Genomic DNA, 23,456 nt, shown 5'->3' on the forward strand with positions numbered 1-23,456 from the left:
AGATCAACTTTCCATAAGGGGAACTTGAAGTGTCTCAGCAACAGCAGGTAGAAGAAGACGGGCCTGTGCACATTATGTAAATTAATATACCCAGACACTTTCAGTTTGCAGAGTGTGTGCCAGAGAAAGGGAAGAACAAAAGTAAGCTTCTACAATTGTACAACTGTGTTAGTGTTAGATCATTTAAAACATGAAATATTAAAGATTGGAGTTATTACAGCAAACATAAAGAGCCTGAGTCTAAAGACAACTCCCTGCCTTTGTTATGAGGTTTTTACAATGATTTAAATTAAGGCCGGGCAGAATTCAGAGGGACTAAAAGATGGAGACCAAGTTCAAAAGAAACTGGTGCTCAGGACAAAAGTTGTATGTGAGGCATTTGAGTATGGACACGTAGCAGCTCCACCTTCACACAGTATAACAAACCAGTTGTGCAGCTTTTGATTAATTGGTTCACAAATCTAGTTTAACTTCATGTTTGGGATCACATGTACTTTTTTCTGTCTCTTTACATGCAGTAATTTTCCGTTTTTTTCAATGTAGAGACACTTAAAGCCTCTGTCTCTCCGGACACTCTTGCCATAGTGTTCCTTTGTCAACAGTTTGTGTTGGTTTCTTTCCTGTGTCAATGTCACAGTGTCACTGTGCACAACACAGACTTTCTCTCAGTAGGCTGACTGAGTCCTGACCCCAACACAAGCTCAGTTTACCCCGATGTTCAAATCCCTGCAGTCAGGTCAAAATACACAGTGAGACGCATGGGAAGTTAAATAAATGTGTCCATTGTTGCTTACAAGCTTCTGGAGTTCACAGAAAGCCAGAAGTGAACAGACTAGTTTAACATGCAGGTGAACAGAAGAAGTAAAAGCCCCTGGTAAAGTAAAAAGATATGAGTAAAAAATACAAGAGGTGCCAAATTAATCACAGCTGTTTTGGAAAACATCGGTCTGAGTTTCACGTAAAGGCCATCAGCTCCCTTTCTGTCACTTCCCTTTTTTTGAGCTTCGTCAGCTCTAAGTTAAAATAAAACTCAATGTGTGTAACTACTGCACAAACCATCGGTGTGAACTAGATGAACTGTCCCCCCTCTGTGTCTGCTGTATCAATGTGGCCTTAGCAGACGCCGCCGCACTGATCAAACAGTAAAATGTTCTCTGCATGTCTTTCCAAACAGTGGGTGTCAGATCTAACCAGTACTGTGAGAAATATGTGTCTACATACATTACAATTTTATTGTGGAGCAAGACATCAGCACAAGCGTGGCTGTTGGCACCAGTCACCACAAGCTGTTAGGGCAGGATGTCCCTGTCCATTCACTGAGGTGTTAATATGTTATATTCTGGCATCATGAGAATAGTTAAAACTTGAAGGTATTTGTGTTACAGTTGCAGGCCCCATTTCACTCTGACTTCTACTTGGTGTGTGTCATGAGACGGGACAGACAGACCAAAGCAGAGGCTTCTGCGCAGATATGAATGAGAGAGTTTTATTCAAACCAGAATACATCCAGCTAAAATACAAAAAAAGTTCCAGTTTTAGAAGGTTGTACTGAAAGTGAAACAGGAGCAGTCTTTTTAGAGGAGAAATCAGCGGACACATTTTGTATCCAGTTTCACGTCGCTCAGGGACAAAACTGAGGTGGTTTGGAGCCTTTGTTTTGTGGTGTTTTGCCTTCGTTTGTGAAAAGCCCTCAGAGCCTCTTCACTTGTTTTGAGCAACAAAAGCTTGTCTCCATCGTGGTAATCCTCCTCGTCCTTCAATTTCTCACCCCCTCGATGTCAGAGGACCAACTCTGGAGACAATTACTTTGCTCCAAGGCTTTAATTGGTGAAGAGAGTGCTGATAAAGGGGCTTTTATTTTGAAGAGTGGTGAGAGTGTGGCTGGAGAGGATCTACCCCCCCACCCCCAGGTCAGTCCCTCCCCATCCATGTTAACGAGAACGGACGCTACAGAGCACTGGTTGGTCATGTTACTACAATCAGGACTTAGGAACTAACATCTCTTACACCAAGCATCAAAGTTTAGTTTACTTTGAAGCTGGTCCAAGCAAAAACTGAATAATCACAATAATAATTTCAGCCCCGATAAAGTCATAATCTATAGCTGCTGTGCATTAATTCATAAATATTTTCTCGACCCGTTTTTCGGTCTGAGCTCCTGCTGCCAACTGTGTACCAACAAAAGGACCAGCATTTATGACCAAGTCCTGCTGTGCTGAAGGAAGCCCCCCCCCCCGCAGGGTTCATTCAGATCACAAAAGTGTTTGAGTTTTCGTCAAGTGATAAAGTGTGGAGCTGTTGTGTAATGCATTGCTGCTCGTTAAGTGATTTGTGGTTGAGACAAACTGCAGCAAACGTTCCCGTCAGGTCCTGCCGTCACTGTTTCATACTGAAGAGTTTGACACGACAGTTTTGAACACAATTAATTAAAAACTAAATGTTTGACATTTAAGAAGCTTCTCCTGAATCATGTAAACAGTTGTAAAGAGAGAATCTTGGTATGAAATGTTTTGTTTCCAGCCTTGTAGTGATTGTGGTGGTTTGTCTACACTCACGTTGTACTGATAACTTGGGGAGAGGTTTGATTGTGTCTTAACGTGGTTTAGTTGCTTGTGTTCAGGGCTGGTGGCCAAGCAGCAACTTTCTTCGCTCCTGATGATGAAAACAACAACAGGTGACAGCGACAGGTGACTCATCCTGAACGTCACCTCCATGTCTGCAGGCTGCTGATCCACTTTCTAATGCATCACATCCATATTTCATGTTAAGAACCGCAAATGGTTCATTTAGCTGCACTCAGTGTCCTGTCTTGTTTCAGCCGCTCCGAACACGTTAAAACACACACACGTGATGGGGAAGGAAATGGACGCAGTGTGTTATGTGAGTGTAGTGAAAATACATTAATGACAATGTGTTGGTTTGATTGGATGCATTAGTCCAGTGTCATTTATCAAGACACAGACATTCAAATGTCAGACAGTAAGCACTAGAGAGGCAGAAGCTTCATCGTCTCAGCGTCTCAGCTGTTTTCAGCTGATCCAGGTCAGACTTATGACTGGACCAACTGCCTTACTAGTTTTAGTAGGGGGACAATTCCTTGACCCTTACATATTATGTTAGGGCTCTGTTTTCGGATAAAGGTTTGTACAATCATGTTTTCAGTAGCATCACATTTCTTTAGTTAAATATCGAATCCAGGATGGAAAAGAGAGAGTCTCTGATGTGACAGGGTACCTAGACCATTAAAAGATGTTTGGGCCTGTTTGTTTCACTGTGTGGAGAAATGCGTGGGAAGCATAGTGATGGGGGAGAGATGCTGCTGAACGTCACTTTGCACAGTCAGCAGCTTTGATAAATAACGCTCACCTGTCAGCACGTCAAGTGTTAATATCAGTCCCAGCTTTCACAACAGTGACCTTTGACCCTCATTTCAAATACAGTGTTTTCTTAGTGCAGTACTTTTACTTTTGTACTTAGTACCTGAGTTCTGAGTTTGTGTACCTGTACCACCCCATGTTGCTGTGAATAGGGCTCACAGTGGCCATGCAGACCCTGGTCCTCACAGTGTGAATTCCACTAGTCTGTGACACCAAAGCCTGCTCTCTGTTTGGCTGGCTGCATCTTAAACCATAACAACTAAACACCAAGGTTATCCATTGTACTTTGTTTAATACTTCACTTTTATTTACTTTATATAATTCACCATATTTTGGGACCTGATGTGATTAAATGATTTAAACGTGTAGGATCAATTATTTTTGTCCATGTCTTGTTCAATTTGCGCTCAGACATTAGTTATTAATATTTAATAACACCCATTGTTGATGTTTTCACTGGTAATTGTCAATTTTTGGAAACATTCATGGAAAAAAAATATGGACAACCCCATAGCGTGTAAAAACAAAAGTAAGGAAAGAAACTAGTGAGCGTCATTTCTGAACTTGATCACTTCATAAATGTGGAGGTAATGACTTTGCTAAGAGTGTAAATGTTGCACTGATTAAAGACTCATTTTGCGTTTTGTTTGAAGTAAAAATAGATTCCTGGTTTCTGCAGCTGTTCTGTGACACAAAGTCGAGTTTTTTCCATTAGATATTCAGAAAGCAGACATGGTTCCTCTGCAGTTTACAGCTCGACTGACAGAATGAAGACGTCTGCTTATGTAATGTGTTTATCTCCTTTGTGGTTGTAGCTGAGTTTAGTGTTATGCTGACATGGTGCTCGTGTGCTTCAACACCGCTAAGTCAGGTTTGTTTGTGTGCTGTTGCGCTGCTGTTAGGTGGTTTCTGTTTGAATCTAGTCATGTTTCTTCATCAACCTGAAGCCAACTGTCCACTCAAGGTGCCCTTTCAATTTCCAGTTGAATTTGATGTTTTTATGAGGACAATCTGACTAGGTGTTGGCTTAATAAGGGTTTTACTGACAAGAACTTTATATAAAACTTACAGAAAGAAGTTTCTTAAACTTGGCCACTGGGCCTAAAAAAGAACACAAAATGACACAGATGAGTAAAAACACAAAAACATGCAAAGCCACAACAGACAAAAGGACACGGTGTGACTGTTGCTCCTGTGTAGGAGGGTCGACAGTGAGCTGAAGTCTGCTTCAGTTACTAGTGATGTAAAAATCTCATGCCACTTTACAGGTTTTTACAGTTTTTACTGTCAGTTAAAAAAAGGTGTTGACTTCCCAGTAATAAGGGTAAATGTGTGAGGAGAAACTGATGACAGCTGCACTTTCCTGCTTCTTCTTGTGTCCAGCTGCAGGTTGTGGTGGACAGAGGTCTTGTGAGTAAGCGGTGAAGTGTCTCCATCAGCAGTTTCACTACTGCAAACGGTTCCAGGAACAGATCCACAGGCTGCTCAGCCTCAGTGAAGCAATAGTACAACAGTCTGTAGCATCACAGAGGATTTTGCCTAAGTCAGGACCCGTGTGAGGAGTTCTTATCAGTTCAAATGCTCTGTTGTCCACCTGTGTTTGCACAAAAGTAGAACCTCATCTTAGGCTTACTGTAAGTTTAAAACACCTACAGTCAGTAATAATGTGGAGGGTTGGGTGCCTCTGCCTTCATTAGAGGTATTTAATAACTGTCCTCTTCCTCGTCTTTCACCTAGGACGGATGAATAATACGTGTGCGCACACACACACACACACACATCCTCAGGCTGGTAGGCTGTAAACCCTCAAACTACCTCATCATTGCACACGTCTGAGTGTCTGTATTCATTATTCACATACACATCTTACTTCGTCTTAAGGCAACCTACATTTTTATTGGGGGGTGGTACCCTCTACATGCACCCCCCCAGCCCCCCTCCCTGCCATGCACAGCAGGTGTTAATTAATTGAACGCTTACACAGAAAGATGTAAGTGTTTGATGGGGTATAATTTACTTATTTATCAACAACTCATTCACACTTTACATTGCAGCAGCTCGCACACTGTTCACCAGGAAGTATGCACCAGTGTTCACTAGGAAAACAGTGTTCACTATTAAAACACTGTATTCACCAAGACAACACAGTGTTCTCCAGGAAAACAGTCTTCACTAAGAAAACACAGTGTTCACTAGGGAAAATAGTGTTCAGCTGCAAAACAGTGTTCACCAGAAAACACAGTTTTCACCAGGAAAACACAGTATTCACCAGAAAAACACAGTGGTCAACAGAAAGAACATGGTATTCACCGGGAAAACGGTGTTCACCAGGAAAACACAGTGTTCACCAGAAAACCACAGTGTTCACCATGAGTGCATCTGTGGCAGCAGCTTCCTGTTGCACTCACAACAGAGATGACTTGTTCACACGTCTGTCCTTCTTCTTCTTCTCTGGTGGTGTGTGTTGTATCAGTGTGCCAAGTCTTATCAGTGTGCAGCAGCAGCTCTCTTCTCTCTCGTTTTCCTCTAATCAGAGGACCAAACACAGTGAGCGAGGTGAGATGGGCTGGGCCGCAACGGTCACGCTCGGCTGCTGATAGGGTTAGCCTTACACCTTCACAACACCTCCATGTTGTCAAAGTGAATACATCAACTGCAACTTCACAGAAGCAAACCCAGATGAATTACAATGCATAACAAAGGCACACTTTAATATTTAGACGTCGAAAACAAGCAGCTCTCCTGCAAGTTACAGAGCAGCATGAGTTGTTTTGTTTTTTTTAGAAAAAGTGAAAATGTCAGTCAGAGATTTTCTAAACCAGAAGTCATTTAGCTTTGATTCTAGGATATTTTGGACACACTTAGGGCTTCCATTCATTTACTTTTGTGTCAATGCTGTCTAAGGGAAGTGTGTGTGTGTTTGCTATGGCAGAAACCGACCTTTATTTACATTTTACATTAATATCAGTAATAAAAGAAGCATTCGGAGCGTAAAATGTCCTCTTGCCTCCACCGAGACTATGCTTTTTTATTGACTTTCGTTGCTCTCCTCAGTGTCTGAATTATAGCTGTGGTGCAGAAATACAACAAGCATTTCTTAACATGTACTTCGTAGGAATCTGTAGAATGCAAACCTTGTCACGTTGTCAAAACCCCAAATGATGGGAAACAATGAGGACAGTGTCTCCAGTGGCAGCTACAGTCCTAATTACAAGAAACATGTCCTGCTTTCAGATGGTTCTGTAACTAAAAGTACCACCATGTATTGTGAGTGAAACAGTAAAATACCACAGTACTGTAAGTGTACTGTATGTCAGGCCCTCATCTGAACTGTGGTGACGAGTTTAAAATGTGTTGAAATGTGAATGGAGTCTGGCGTGGACGTGTTGGGTGTGGGGGTAGGTGTCAGAGAGTGGTAGTTTTTTTGGGTGGTGTTAACATTCTGTAACCGACCTGCAGATGTCAAGGTGTTAAAACGTGATTAAGGACATAGGTCCTGAAGGCTGGCCGGCATGACTGCAGCCATTCAAAGAGGAACTGCTACTGTCACACCTTTTACTGATAACACACTCCACTGTGAAACACTCCGTGACTATTTATGGTGCAACACCCCTTTTTATTGGTCACACTTTTTCAGCACATAATAATCTTTCTTTTCGCCGAGGGCATCTATGTTTCCTCCTTTAGCTCACCTCTCCTGTCTTTCCCTTACTTCCATGGTTATTCTATATTCTCCTTGATCAGAAGATCAGCGGGGGTGGGGGGGCAGACAGCCTGGGGACAGGGTGTGCATGTTACTTTTGACTGGATGCGTCTGATTAGTTTTGGGAGGCATCAGATGTTGGTGTCTTGTTTTCTGCTCCCTCAGTGATGGGGGAGCGACATGTAGAATAAATGACACCCCACTCTCTCTCTCAACCGTTTTTCTTGGCTTTGTTGGAGGGTGAAATATCCTCAAACTCTTTGGGTTGTTTTTTAATTTTTTTTTTTGCCAAAGACAAGTCTCCTCCCCCCTGTGAGGGGTGAATTACAGAGCAACTCTCCTTTTTTGTTTTCTAAATGGGTGACCACATGGGGGAAAAGGCTGGGATGTGGTGGCTGTAATTACATAGCAGCCTGCCAACAGGTTGGCCATGGAAACTCTCACTCAGAGGGCCTCACCCTCCTCACCCATCCTCCCCCATCACCGCTGTCTTTTAGGGATTTTTCTCTCCATTCTTAGATCCTTCGTCTACAGTACATACCAGAGAAATGATCAGGTTTGTGCTGCCAGGACTCTGTCTAAAGGCCGAACCCTGTCAGACACATTCAGACTGAGAATCAGCAGAATTTGCTTTGTCTTTTGTCCTTTTTAAGTCCTGCCGTCATGCTGTTGAATATTGTTGGTGAGGTTTGTCTTGACAAATCTGCATAATTGATGGTATCAGTTAGTAAAATCTTTTTCAGTAGCTGTAACGAGTCAGAGGCCAGAAATCCTGAATAACAGGAGCCACAGTATAAATGTGGAGATTTCCCTCTTGGAGGGGGGGTCAGTCATGTGATGGCCCCCAGGGAGCAGGCGAGGCCTCAGAGGAAACAGTAGAAACAATAGAGAGTCAAATATTTACTGTGGCTCAGCTCATAAACGACCTGCAGGAAGTTTTACTATGTGTGTGATCATCCTGTTGTATTTATTATCGATGACTTCAGTTTGATGAAGCTCTGTTCAATTTTGGAGGAAAGGAAACAGGAGAAAGTAAGGGACACAAGATAGGACCAAGGAGAAACCTTAATACCTCAGTCCAACCATGAGGAGGCAAGGAAGGAAACAAGGTGCTTAGAAAATGTTGAGGAGAAAACAGGAAGGTCAGAAAAAAACAAGCTGATTCATTGAACTGACAATTATGATTTTTCCATTCTATGTTTTTTGGTGTTGTCCTTTTTCTAAAGTCACGTCATGTCTCTAAGTAAGGACGGCTTCACAGTGCAGTCGGTCACAGATGAAGTGTAGCTCTACAGCCAACAGAAATCCTCTATCGGTGTCATTCTGATGTCAAACTGGAGCAGCAGCTCAGTGCCGCTCACTCTGACTTAAACAAACATCAGTCCAATGTCACCTTAATGAAGTGTGGCTACTGTGTCTGACTGTGGGCTCTCACCATGAGCATTTGTTGAGAGCAGTACCATGTGTGCAGGCCAGGCACAGATGGTGACTTCATATTAGAGTAGACCGAGGGTGGGGTGGGGGTTTTGGCTGCCAGAGACTCTGGGCTCCTTCTCTTCTCTCTGCTGGAGTTTCCAGCCTGTTGCACTGGGATCCTGCAGATAAATGGGACTTTAATTCAATTAGGGGCCCAGCAATGGTGACGCCTAACAACAGACCCCACCCACACACATGCACACACGCAACCATCACCACCAAAACCACCGCAAACACCACCCTGTGGAGTCACCACTTCCTGTTACAAAGACGCACCTAGTTAGACCTTGAGCGCTAGAGTGAAAATACATGACTTAAAGGAACAGTTGCATGTTTATATTCTGTCTCCACTGATTTATAACGGGGTTAGCCTAGCTTAGCACACATACTACTGTCAGTGGGTGGAAACAGCCTTGCTAACTGATGGTAAGGGACACCCATGCTTCATCAAACCCTAAAATAGGTAGCATTGTATTACAGAAAAAACACTAAACTGTCTAAGAAAATGTCTCAGGTTTTGTTTTCATCAGAATTCTGTCACCAAAACCTACAACAAAAACAAAATGGACTAGTTTGTAATGTGAGTTCTGGGCATCAGATCCTGTGTCACGTTCTTGGAAACATCAGTTAAAAAAAATCAAGAGAATGTTATAAATAAATGAGACCATTATATCTTAACCAAATAATGGTGCTATGATTATGATCTTTACATATTGTCACATTTACACTGTGGGCCCTGAGAGTCTGCATGTCTCCTGGGAATCCATAATCCAGAACAGACTGCACATAATTTTGATAATGGGAACAAAATGTTACTGTTCTTCCTGGACTGGTTGGATTATTCACATTTGCTTCAGGGCCAATTAAAGACCTTTAGGTGGCAGACAGCAGCAGCAACTTATTGTCAGTAAAATCTAAATGTTTCCCATAGCACAGGTCCAGCCTGTGTGTCCCAAGGCTTGTGGACGCCCCTCAGTCTGAGACTGGACTTGTAAGCTGATGTCTTACTGCTGCCGCACACAGTGACATTTTAGACAATAGTGTCCCTACAGCTCTGTATCAACAGTTTGTGTTTGTTTCCTTCCCATTTCATGGTGTTTTGGACGACAAAACTAAGTAAGGAAAAGCTTCTCTCAGTCGGATGTGGAAAGACTCAGAGATCATCATTAACTGTATATAACTATAATGGAGTTATTTCAACTGTATTGTTTTACAGACACCAGGTTAATCCTGTCAAAAGTATGTGGATACTTACATCAATTAGGCCCTAGTCTATCAGAAGTTTTGGTTGTCAACATACTTTTGGCCATGCATTTTATGAGGTGGTTGCAGAAGGCCTAAATGTGTATGGCAGCTACTTAATTAGGTACGCCTGTTTAACTGCTCGTTAACACAAGTTTCTATTCAGCCAATGACATGGCACCAACTAATTTAGACAGGGTCCAGTGGATTTAAGTGACTTTAAATGTGCATGTTGGTGCCAGAAGTGCCAGCCTGAGTATTTCAGAGCCTGCGGATTTAGAGATATATCTAGGGTTCCCAGGGAAATATCCAGTCAGCAGTCTCTGGGTAAAATTGTACTGTTAATGCCAGAGGACAAAGCCAACACAAACTCAGATAACTGATTACAGCAAAGGGTATGAAGAAGACAACCTCTGTACACTTTAAAAGTTGTAGCAGATGGGCTGCAGAATGAGAAGATTGCAGCAGGTGTCTCCTGACTCCTGGCAGCTAACAACAGGAAACCAAGGCTACAATTCACAGGGGCTCACTAAAACTGGACAGCAGTCAGGACCAAAGTATCCTGGTATGATAAGTCTCGATTTCTGCTGCAACATTCAGATGGTCGGGTCAGAATTTGGTGTAAACAAGATGAAAGCATGGATCCATAAAAGTAAATAGGAGGCCAACCCAGTCCTAGGAACAGGTACCTCATAAAGTGGCTAAGGGTGTGACCACCTCTCCACCTGTCCATATACCTTCAGGCACTATGTGTATTATTCTAACAAAACCGTCTGTATTTTATATAAATATACTTTTTGTCTTGTCTGTCTTTGAATTAACCATTTCAGATAAGCTAGCCTTAATATCAAGCTATGTATGTATCTCCATGTATTCACTACGTGGCCAAAAACTTGTGGACATTCTGTGGTCTGCACTAAGGCATGTAGAGGAGTGGGGAATCATTTCCAGTTTGTAGCCACTAGGCAGCGACCTGATTTTTCAAAGCAGCAGCTCCTGTCCTACCTACTCACCCCCTCCTCCCCCTCCAGTTGTTCGTTCAGGTGATGTGCTCTCAGGCGAGACAGGCAGAGGGAGAGAGAGAGAGAAAGAGAGAGAGAGAAGGGAGAAAAAGAGAGTGAGCTGGTTTCATCTCTCATTACCTTGCAGTGAGCAGCAGGATGTGGACGCAGCACCTGGACGAGGGCTGTCTGATCTTGTGGAAATACAGACAGAAGTATTTTACTTGCAGGAGGAAACCGACGACGCCTGGATGATTATCAGAGGAGTATCATGTTTTATGTGAAACAGAGGAGTCATGACCTGATGTGGAGATGAAACAAAGAGGACATCTCAGGTACTGTCCAAACACTGATGGAAGGTCCTAAAAACCTGCAGCAGTGACTGGTAATGTGACGCCACGCTTGTCGCAGTGGTCACTGGGTGTCAAAAAATGGAGAATGTTGATTGGCTGCTGTGTCTGAGCCTCCTGAGAAGCTTTGGAGCTGGGTGATCAGATGTTCTGTACAGTGGTTGATTCAAACATTTATAAGGCCAAATGTTTGCAGGTTCTGAATGTGACCATTTTACTGCACATTCAACATGTTCAGCTTTTCGACTATTGGCCCAACGACACAAGCACTTTGAGTATTTCACCCCCAGCTTTGGGATCGGCATCAGTTTGTGAAGCTGTGTGAACAGGAGAAGCCTGTCTGTCATTAATTGTGCTGATTACTCTGTCGCCGCGTTAGTCTGGTATTTAACAGTCTTCCTGTTTCTCCTTTTTAAACCTGCTCTTGTGCATGTTGTCAATTGTTTTTGTCTGTGTGGTTTCTTGCTCATGCATTTGTGTTGATTTGTTGTTTTTTCACATTTGGATTTGTGTTCATGTTCCGCTGTGTTTTCATGTCCATGTGCAAACTTATTTCTTTACAATTTGAATGTATTTTAATCCGTATATTTAGTTTCATGTTAATGTTCCCCTGTGTGTCTTTCCCCAGTTTCTGTCTGTCTTCTGTCAGGTTTAGTTTGTCCGTGTGCATTAGGACACATCTGATGTTTGCTCAGAGCTAAACTGGAGGAGAGAGGAGAAAGACGAGTGTCTCTTTCTTTCTTGGCTGCAGCACCTGCACTCGAGCCTCCAAGCTTTAAAAAAAACTGTCAGGACACACGAGCCAGTGTTCAGGCTGATCCAAATAACATACCTTCTCATTGCCACCTGCCCGGAAACTCCATCCTCTCCCCTGCTCCCCCTCAGAAACAGCTGGAAGCATTTGTTTGCATAAAAAATGAGTCTGTTCTTCCCTCTGAGCCTGAGAGAAAATGTTTGAGCAGAGGATGACGAAACTTACAAGGGGTAGGAGAGAGGGGAAGATTAATGTGTCTTTGTAAAACGCCCCAGTTGGGGGGGTTCGGGGAGTATTGCCCTGCGATGTGTCGTTGCTGCTTTGTCCTTAAGCCCCTGAAAGGACACAAAGGATGGGCGGCTGCAGAGGTGACGGCTGCACACAATGGAGCTCTGTGAGATTAGCAGCTCGCGGCAAGTTGTCGAGAGCACGTTATCAAAAAAAAAAAAACACATTTTTTTTTTCTAGAAGCTTTGGTTTGAGCCAAAGCTTTAGCTTTGAGCTAAAGGTGTGTGTGCGGGTGAGAGAGAAAATGGTGGACAGACGTGTTTTCATGTGATGTGAGCCGGTTGCTTTGCCCCCACTGACATCTGCCACTCTACAATAGTCATGTGACCCAGCAAGCAAACAGCGCTGTGAATGGCTTTTGTTTGGGAGGTCACACCGACCGACCAATCACTGTGCAGAGACGTGCATGCACAACCTGCTGCATTAAGCAAAGAAACACCATCCAGCCTGCAGATTTAAGGTGGAATTATGCCTGTGGACTATAGCTGGGTTAGACTGGTCCTTTGTTCTGTGTCTAATCAAGTTGTGGTTGAGTTGCAGTATGTAAGAAGCGCACTGTGCACAGGAGTCCAACAAAAAACAAACCCATGTTCACAGTAGTTTCTTGTACTACACTTAAAATGGAAATATTTTATTTGTTACTAACACACATTGTATCATCGTAACCACAGCCCTGTGAAAACACAGAATAATAAAACCATGACCAGTACGACTAAAGCTATGTTCTAGGATATTTGGACCCTGTGCATTGATAGGATATGTATTTATAATAGTTTACCAGAAGACATTGACTCTGCAGTTTAATGATTTCTAATGCTGATAATCTGGCTGAAATGTGGAGAGCAGATGCTCACAGGTTCTCACCGTGTTCAAGTTGAAATCTTTGCTGTTTGTGCTTTTATATTTTCACGTTCATGGTTCACATTAGTTTTATGTTTGTGTTCTATCTGTTTTAGAGGTGTGGGAGTGAAACAAACACAGCTCTTCCAGGACTTATGTCTGCTTAATAGAATGGTCTGAATGCCGTTGGTAAACTGAGTGAGGGGGGCATTTCTCCTGCTGCAGCAGGTCAGAAATTCTTTCAGTCAAAAGGCAAAAGCCACAATAGCAGTGGGTGTAGAGGGGGCTTGGGGGATTCGGCGGGGGGGTTAAGTCGTTGAGTGAGATCATATTATATCCCAACATATACCTTAGACCACACAGTGAGCATTCACATCTCACTTTTCAGCTCTTTCTTTTCTTTCTCTCCTCTTTTTTTGATCACAGAGGGCATTACCCTGTCTGAACTCCCCCTAAATCCTGCTGGTCACACCTCTTATTAAAGCCGGTTTTGTCCCACGCCCTCCACCCCCGCCCCTGCTCTTGGTATTCAGCCCAGGTCAGCAGATTTCAGCCCGGCCCACCGTGGCTCCCCTTTTTAATTTGCACCTGTTGCGCAGTTGTCCGGGAGGCGAGCACCGTAGCTCGCGGGCAGACAAAGATCATATTATGAACAGATATGCACAGACTAATCTCCACGTACCCGAAGGGGAAGGGGAAAAAACTGGGAGGCTGTATTTTCTTTTCCCTTCCCTGGGAACCTGCACAGAGCTCGGATGTAAAGGTTTACAGTTTGGAAACTGGCAGTCGATAATATCCCCGGAGGAGTGAAAGCTTGAGCCACTTCCCACTCGCTCCTGAGCTGGCAGCCTCAGCAGATAAGACGCATGAGAGCCTGTGGAAATATTGCTTTATTAGGCATACGCTGAAGTGAAAATGAAGCTGAAAATTGTCCTTTTCTGGCCGACAGCAGGCCCTGCTCGCTGGTTCCCATGATGTCATGGTGCTTTGCTATCCCCTGGTATTCTTCCTCGTCTTGTCCTCACCCCGCCCCCCCTCCTCACTTCACCTCTGTCCCAATGTAAAGGCAGGTTTACCATGGACCCCCTTCCTTTCACAGATTTCAGTATGAGAAATATTCTGCATTCTTTAAAAGGTGTTTGTCATAAAGATTCTCAGTTTAGCTGAGAAAACAAAGGTGGAAACAACAGTCAGTGTGGACCAGAAACCTAGTTCAGTTTCAGCAACAGGTTCTCCTAAATACTGTATGAGTGAGGTGTGATGGTTTTTAGTCACTTGGTGCGGTAAAATTAAAGGCAATGTTCCAGTGAGAACACACCACTCTGCTCTGGGTGTAACACACAGTCTGTAAAGCAAACACTAACCTGCTGTGTTAATCTAACTCACCGTCTGGATGCAGTAGCGTCACGGTCATGGTTCCTGACTTTCACCCATCTCCCAGGCGCTTGTAGTTGATGAACGTCATTACCTGACAGACTCACTAACTCTCAGGAGGGTCTGGTTGCAGACCTCTCCTGGTCCATCAGCCTCCTGCATCATAATATCAGCTTTCTGATGCCTGCAAATTTTTTACACTTTCCTTGTCATGGGTAGGCTTAAGAATTCTGGAAACTGGTGATACTAATGTGGTAATGCTAACTCACTGTATTTGATATACTATTGATAACACTGTGGACATTTTCCTCAACCTGGACAAAATGCACATGTTTCTTTAACACTAAAGTTAAAGACACTTTTCATGTTCAGATGAATCATATTCACTGCCCTGTAGAATGTCTACATGTAATATTAGTACTTGAGGATCAGTTTCCTTTTCTGTCCCCTGTCTGAACCAGGTTTACGTTTACTCATGTAACCTTTAGAGCCTTTAGTCCCCACGGATTCTTTGCCTGACAGAAAAGCCTCCAAGTTCAAGAATGTGACTTCCTCCTCCTGGTCCAGAACTTAGTCCGGATGTTGTGTTGAAACCTAATGTGGCTGCTGTTGTGTTTGTGTTGCAGTGGTGAACTATGACAATGTGTTGGAGACAGCCTCTGAGACAGATGAGGACGACAGGTTGCTGGTCTCTGAGGACAACAGCCTCACGAATGGAGGAGGAGGAGAGGACGATGAGGTGGGCAGCCCGGGCGGCGTGCCTGCTCTGGAGGCGTCACCACGGGTTGCCCACGCCCTGCTGTCGTACTGGGGGCAGGAGGAGCCAGAGGTCCAGGAGGGATCGCAGAACCCCCTCCACAGCTGGAGGCTGGAAGAGGGACGCCTTGACTGCAGTGGTGAGTTATCTCAAGACACAGGTTCCCCAGGACTAAGTCTAGAATCCAGGTGGACTCTTAATGGTTTTGTGGCTATAGAGTACTTTTCAAAATTGTGTAGATGACACGTTAAAAGAAGGGGCCTGAAGGTAACATGGGACATTAATTTTAGGACTGATCATTTCAGTCTTTTAAGTCGACTTCCATGTCCCACCCTCAGGTCCTATTTGCAGCTTTCTGTCATATCACATGATCTGCCTTAGCACATGGAGATCGTGTTTTGTGGTAATGTAGATTTCTGTCAGCACTTTCAGGCCTTTACTTGGTGGACCTTGTGTGACTGTTTAAATTCGATTTCATGGTAAATGTCAGAATTTTAGTTGGACAATAAAACTTCGTTCTGTCTTTATTGGGCTTCAAAGGTGTGTTGCAAGTGGAATAATCTGCAATCACATGAGGTTATTTCAGCATATCTAAGATCCAAATACATTTTAAATATATTTAAACAGAATCTGACACATCTAAACCAACCAGAAACATTTGGTTAATCCAATTAACTATGACTGCAGTGTGGTCTCTGTAAGGGGGAGGATGTATCCTCAGACTCTGTTCTGATGGTCGACTCTGGCTCACATTTATTGTCTTAATAAGTTATTGGAAGTTGATACATTTTCTACTGACTTATTCTGCATCTACAAACTGCCTCCAAATGAAATGAAATCTTTAAGTAAATTGGGTCAGTTTAGTCGGTAGAAAACCAACACATTGCTGCGAAGATGAATTGTGATCATCTGCTGACAGGACAGTTGGTGTCAGGGAGCAACAAAGACAAATACATTAGGATTCCAATAGGCTCTTTAGGGCATGTTGTGCTTGTTAACGGAGCTAAATCAAATGTGGAGCCTCGTGGCAGACATTTACATGTATAATGAGGCCAGCAGGGCAACGTCAGCATCCATCAGGACCGAGAGAACCCAGTAAACCTCATCCTGTTCAAAATGTGAAACAGTGTCCAAGTAGAGAAGGGACAGAGACATCACCAGAGGAATAAACAGTAACTGCAGTAGCGGCTGTGCTTGTCATTTTAAAGTGTTTCCTATCAGAGCGTGAGACCTCATTTTTCTTCACATTTGTTTGTACAACTCAGTGGTGAACATTTACTCAAAACCTATACATCAGTGGAATCCTGAGGTACAGTATTTGTACTTGAATTTTTTTATACTATGGTGTACTTTAGTTACTGCTTAGTGTGAAGATAAAGAGTAAGTATTAGACTGGGTTGTATTTGTTAGCTAGAGCTAAACATGATACAGTGAGAAATTATTAGATTCTTGGTTTGTCCTTGTGTTGCTAGTTTTTCTTTTTGATCATCCACGTGTTTAGGGTTGTTTAGCTTACCGTCCTCGTTTTAGTTTCAGCTAGTAAAGTAAGCTAGTAAAGTCTAATAAACGCTAACAAAAGCTAATAAAGGCTAACAGATTATTAAAAGCTAGTAAAGACTAATAAATCATCAGTTAAAAAAGGATCGTAGAATCTAATAAAGGGTAAAGCCTAATAAATGTTATTAAAGTCTTATAAAGGGTAATGCTGTAATTAAAGGTAAAGTGTAATAAAGGTTAATAAAAAGCTAATAAATGTTAGTAAAGGTAAATAAATAATAATAATGACTAACATTGGTAATAAAGGCTAATAAAGGTTAACATTACCATTGTCAGTTCAGTGTTAATTACAGTTTGTATGAAACACAATGGCAACATATGGCAATTACAACAGGCCCCACTAATGTCTTTGAACGGTAGTGTTGGATGTAAATGTGAGCTCACAAAACCAGGAGCAACATGTGTAAAGAGATGCAGGAGTAATGTGCCTTGTGTGGCACAACGTCATGATGGCTCTACAGTGGCTCTCCAGCCTGTGGATAAGCAAACCAAAAAGCTGACAGGTTTGCAGGTTTATCCAGCTCTGAAGTGGCTCCTAACAAGCTCTGAAACAGCCCGACAAAAAGACAGTAAATAACTTTTTTTGTGTGGACAAAGAGTAGGACGACAGGTCTGGGCTGCCTTTGATGGTGGCTAGTATCTAAACACAAGAAGCATGATCTGTTGATGAATATGTGGATGATTGTTGGGGCAGATGGCATCTCCTTGCAATGGTGTTGAGTACAAACAACACCTTCGGGTGAAGAAACTCACTGATCTGACAGTAAAGACAGAAGCTGCTACTACAGCATCATCTGAAGCAATCCCCGGGTCCAGACTGACTGATCTTTCCTCAAATCGTCACACAGAGACAGGAAGGAAACAGTAGAAACCTGAGAAAAAATGTGGAAGTAAGAAGAACTAAGACTGAACTAAGAACTGACAAAGAAGTGAAAAGCTCATTTTGCCATCAACTCCATTTTGTTTCTGGAAGACAGAAAAAAAGAGGAATGAAAACCCTCCATTTTCCTCTGTACAACCACGACAGGAGGAGGAGGCGAGCTTGTCATCAGAGGACACTGCTTCATACAAGCCTTTAAATCTGTTCATCCATGAACATCAGTCCCGGGCCCACAGCAGCTAATAACAACAATAATCAGTCTTTTTTGTTTAATGGTCCTTCAGTGAGGGGATTCCAGCTTTTCAAAAAAGCTCCTTCAGCTCTGGGTCTTCTGACAGCAGTCATTTGTCAAATTACAGGAAATAATCAATAGACTGCTCATTAAAAGCATCATTGGTTTAATATTCTAGCAGGTCTATCCACATTCCAACACTCATCATAATGGGCACAATGGGTAATTTGCATTAGTGAAATTATTTAGTTAAGAGTTTATCAAAACTGCTCAGTGCACATGTGTAAGTAGTACAAATAAATATGCCGTACTGTAGTACAGCAGAAGAAAGTGAAATGCACAGAGTGATTGTAACATTTAAATGTGCTTAATGACAACAATAAAGCTTCTATTTTAAATCTATACACACATTTCTGCTCTGTACTGTAAGGTTTTGTCGCTCGCTTGTTAGTCATTCTGCATTATTGTGAATGTAAATATAATCACATGGTACAGAACTGCCTTTTGCAGCTTACTGTCCAACAACTACTTGCACCAAATACTGAAGAGCCTGATTCACTGACACCTCATACCTTGACTTCTCTTTTCAGTTAAAAATCTTATTCAGACTTTACACTGATACACTTCTTACTTCATGTTCAACTTGAATAAAGTCCACACCATTGCTTTCACATGTTTTTTTCTGCCCCGGGTGAGCTGAGGCACTGCCCCTGTCCCCTTCCCTGTTGTTGTGTGGGAGGAGGATGAGGGAGAAGGGGGAGCTGTATCCCTTCTTTGAAGGGCTGAATGAAGCTTATGATACTTGTGACTCCTGTTGAAGAGTCACATGAGGAGGCCCAGGAGGAAAAAACACAATAGGCCACAGTTGTAGCTTCACTCAGTCTGTGGAAAGGATTCAGATTCTGACTGTGGTTCTGTCAGGAAGGGCTCCAGCTGACCTGCCTGCAGGGCTCAGACCTCTGATTATCCACAAATCCCCCATCAGACAGCTGAGGACAGCGTGAATAAATATCTCTGTGTTTTCTGTCCTTTAATTTCACAGATGACAGGAAGGATGAGTACGAACCTCTCCGTCCAGAGGCTTCTCCACCGGCTGAGGGAAATGGAGCAGGTAACAAAAATACAGTACTCTGTACTGTGTACAATAACCTACAAGATGATGTACCAAACCCCCATCACCTCCAGGAGAAGTACACAAACTCAAGTGCTAGTATTTGCCTTAACCAACAAAATGTACATCACAAACTAGCAGTAGTGTATTAAAAACGTTCCTGATAAAAACAAAGTATTTAAACACCACTGAACTTGATGATAACATGAATGTACAAGTCTGATCCAGATTTTTTCCACATTAATAAAGATTCAGCAGAAATCCAAAGTTTCAGGTTTAATTCATGTACAGATTCAAGAAGAGAGCTACTTCACAAACAACACAAAATCATCAACATTCACTTCCTCTGTTCACTGACTGACCCATTGAATGTCAGCAATAAAACCGCAAAGGTTGGAGGAAACACAGCAGAGAAAATATTTGTCACCTCATGTCACATGTCACAAACGGCAAACAAACTTTTAAAGAAACTCTAAATAAACTTAATAAAATTAAATACACTGACAAAGGCCAGTGTTACTATAGAGACTCCTTGTGGAAAGCTCTAGTACCTCAGATTTGTAACCAAGAACAGAAATAAAATAAATCACCAATGATGACCTGTTTGAGAGGTCATTATTTTGTCCTTTCAACTTATGCTGTGAGTTCATGGTCGCCAAAGAGGATCATTTGTCCGCATGTTGATTTGGCACAGTTTTTACGCCGGATGCCCTTCCTGATGCAACCGGCTTGGGATTGGCACTGCACAGCGGGGGATGGGGATGGCCTGCTGGAAGTTCACTATCTTGCTCAGAGACACTTAGACATGTGGTCGGGAAGAGCTGGCTGCTCAACCAACTGAACCACTCATATTATGCGTAAATAAATTTGATTATTGTTTGATCTATTTTACTTATATTGCAGCTCCAACTGATCAGAGCCAAGCCTCTAACTATGTGTGTAACTGAAACCCAACACCATACAACTCATAAAACACATATTATGGACTCTTCACATTTTCCTGTTTTGAAATAGAATGATCAGAAGCCCTTTCAGAACTTTTTCAGAACGTTTACAAAGTTTTCCCACAAGGCTTGATTCAGGGTCCTCTGGTTCACTGCTAACGTACATTTTTATACACATTTGTACATTTTCATACACATGATTATGTTTATTATTATGTTTATTATTACAAGTCCCTTTCAGACATGCACTAGAATCCTGACTTTTTTAAAATTAGATTAATGGTTTCAATGTACGGTATAAAAACTTTTTCAAAAATTAAAAAATTCATATCAGGTTGTGCCTACTGTGAGCGCTGATCACGCACGGAAATTTAGTGTATTTTCACACCCGAGGATGGTTCTCACTCAGGTGATCTGCTGTAAGTTATATGTCTGAAATGCGATTCCCGAGGGAATCCGAGGCTGAATTCTCCTAACATTGTCCGGAGTTCATAGGTGAAAAAGGCTTTTGAGTCTTGCTTTGAATTATCTCTTTTCATAGTTATATGACCATGAACTCGTCCCATTGTGTTTCCTGTGCTCAGAGAGGCGACTGGGGGGCGTCTCCGAGCTGGACGAGTACTTTTTGAAACGTAACCTGGTGGAGGGGGACGGTCACCCTGCCACCATCGCTGAATACCTGCAGCGCAGCGACACCGCCATCATCTACCCTGAAGCTCCGGAGGAGGTGACACGACTGAGCACCCCTGAGGGCGTCGGTCAGGATGAAAATGAGCACGGTACGAGAATAAATCTCTGCATCTTATTTATTTATGTATCCTTTCTTTAAATAGCCAGAACCCTCTTCAAAGGTAACTGGGCCCAACTGGGAACATTCTGATTTCCTATTGAAATTTTATATTATTACCATGTGTAATGAGGCAGTAAAATTAAGCTGCTTCTCCACGAGCCTCTATTATTTGCCCTCTGCCTCTCCTGCAGACCTCCCGCCTGGCACTCCCGATGACTTCGCCCAGCTTCTCACGTGTCCGTACTGTGATCGCGGGTACAAACGCCTCACGTCTCTGAAAGAACACATCAAATATCGGCACGAGAAGAACGAGGAAAGCTTCATCTGCCCGCTGTGTGCCGACACCTTTAGCCACCGCACACAGCTGGAGCGTCACATGACCACGCATAAACTCGCCAGAGACCAGGTAAACTACACGTGTGTGGCCCTCTGCTCTTTAGTCTAGGAACATGAGGTGAACTAAACCCTTTCATTGATGATCTGATGGATTTTGAGGTTTAGTGATTTGTTGAAAGATCTGTATTCATGTGTTGCTCTTTAAGAAAACCAGGTTTAGTTGCCACCTGCAGTGCCGCATGATTGGGATGGGCAAGCATTTTGACTTCCCCGGGCCATCTGAATTTTTGCATCAGCTGTTGCTGGAACAGAGTGTAACTGATTTGATTAAAAATTAGCATTAATAATTGAATGTGGCTTGCTTCTTCTGTAACTGTAAATATCTGACTTTGTCATTTTCTGCAGAGTGCAAATATAGTTCAGGGTATTACGGCATTAACCTATTAACAGGCTGGTGTTAAATGCTTCCTGTACACGCCTATTTGCTGCCCATCATGATTCAAAACTCACATTAGGGTCGATAACTAAGGAGTCAATCATTCCATTTTCTAATTACACCATGAAGCTAATGAGATTTCCTGGGTTAACTTCAGCTTCAGCCCTCGTCTTCTTCTCAGAAACTCTCTCTGTATACCTGCCCCCCTCCCTCCTCGACAGGTCTGATCCCCCTGTCCACCCTAACCAGGAGCAGATGGTTTTTCCTGCTGCTTTAAAGAACCATAATCCTGAAATGACTTTAAGTGCTTGTTTATTTGAGTACTTCCTCAGAGTTAAACTATTAAAGAGAGGCTGGTAACAAACTTTAATCTGTCAGGAAAAAGTTAGTGAATCTGTTAAAACAATCACAGAAATAAGTAGTTTTTAAACCAGTTGTATGTTGTATGTGACACACAGTAATGATAGTGTCAGAGTGTGTTTAAGTTACTTTTTCTCACATCATATTTACAGTAAGAGAACACATTAGTCACACTGAGGGAAACTCGTCGTTTCAACAAGCTTGAGTAATAACAGTAATACTGATAATACCTAATAGCTGTATAACATAACATATAACTGTATGTGGTATGTGATGTAACAGTATGTATTCTATATTCTGCCTATTTTATTATCATGTTACAGTCAGTTTTTCCTACATGAAGAATCCTGGTATAATTAGGCTTTTCAGTTCAATAAAAGTCATTACGAACGAGAAGCACCACAGAACAGCTCAGTTCAGATGTTTCAACCAACTCATTTGAACTTTTATTGCTTTTTTCATGGTCACTGTGTTTTAGACATGGGAATATAAAAATATAGTTTATTTAACTATGATCTTGTTTTTCTACATGCACAAAAACACTTAAAATACTCATTCTAATATAATATTTAATATTTATATAATATTAATATTTATATAATCTTTAAGTTAGTAAAAAATAACAGTATTATGAGAATTTAAAGCTAAAATCTGTCACAGTATCCTTTGGTGAATTTCCAAAAGAGCTAATTAGAGTTTCAATAATTAACCAAGCACAGTCTAAAATATTTTTGTTCATGGGCTCTGGATGTCTGCTGTTTCAGCATGGTCCATGGCTTTAATTTGCTTCACTGCCTAGGCCTCCATATCTTATCTGAAGCCGCAGTCTGGTCCTGTGGAACAGTTTTAATAACTTTAGAGTTTTGGATGATGTCCTTACATGGGAATAGCTCAAAGGTTCATCCACCTTAAAGATACCTAAATGCATTAATGTGGATTAATAACCCCCCCATAGCTTTACGTACATTGATCAGTTCACATTTTATTTTCTGTCAAACTCAGACGTTCAGTATGACTCAGTATGATGCTGTAGCACTGTAGTTTTAGGTAGAATATCAAATCAGCGCTTTCTGACACTTTTCTTCATCCATTTCCGTTCTTGTTGTTTGTATGATGCATTTGATTTCATCTATTAGCTCAAACCAAACAGGACTAAATGACTCCTCATCACTCGATCTGTGGAGTTCTCTTCAACTAACATCTGGATTTCAGCTCCGACATCAACTTGTTACTGCTTATGCCGAGGGGAATGAAAACTCCCATCGAATGTGTTTATGTTTGTTTATCTCTGCATTTACATTTGGCATGGTGGGAATGCACCTACACAAGAAACTGTTACCTCTGAACAAAGTCAGCCCACACTGTTTCTCAGAATGGCTTCACATAAAAAGAGAATCTGTCACTATCAGATCTGCTTTACTAAATACTATTAAATTCCCCTGTTAGCTTTGGTTCCACAGCTTTGTAATCTACTCACCAACTCCTACTCTTCCTCCATCACATGAAAACTGTGTTTTTTCTCTCTGCAGCCACCGCTGCTCAACGAAGGAGCTGGAAACCGCAAATTCAAATGCACCGAGTGCGGAAAAGCCTTCAAATACAAACATCACCTGAAGGAGCATCTTCGTATCCACAGCGGTGAGTCTCC

General features: G+C 42.3%; 1 protein-coding gene across 3 annotated transcripts in view; it reads left to right on the forward strand.

Moving 5' to 3' along the window:
• zeb2a (zinc finger E-box binding homeobox 2a) overlaps positions 1-23,456 on the forward strand; it is a 51,599-nt gene that overhangs the window by 14,436 nt on the left and 13,707 nt on the right. For all 3 annotated transcript variants that reach the window (XM_067515404.1, XM_067515403.1, XM_067515405.1), the window contains exons 3-7: positions 15,032-15,301; positions 18,874-18,942; positions 20,471-20,665; positions 20,868-21,082; positions 23,338-23,446. In XM_067515404.1, the coding sequence (XP_067371505.1) occupies positions 15,032-15,301; positions 18,874-18,942; positions 20,471-20,665; positions 20,868-21,082; positions 23,338-23,446 (858 nt within the window). The remainder of the gene's footprint in view (positions 1-15,031; positions 15,302-18,873; positions 18,943-20,470; positions 20,666-20,867; positions 21,083-23,337; positions 23,447-23,456) is intronic.

Source organism: Channa argus, chromosome 9, assembly GCF_033026475.1.
Source record: "Channa argus isolate prfri chromosome 9, Channa argus male v1.0, whole genome shotgun sequence".
In the NCBI taxonomy this organism is placed as follows: domain Eukaryota; kingdom Metazoa; phylum Chordata; class Actinopteri; order Anabantiformes; family Channidae; genus Channa; species Channa argus.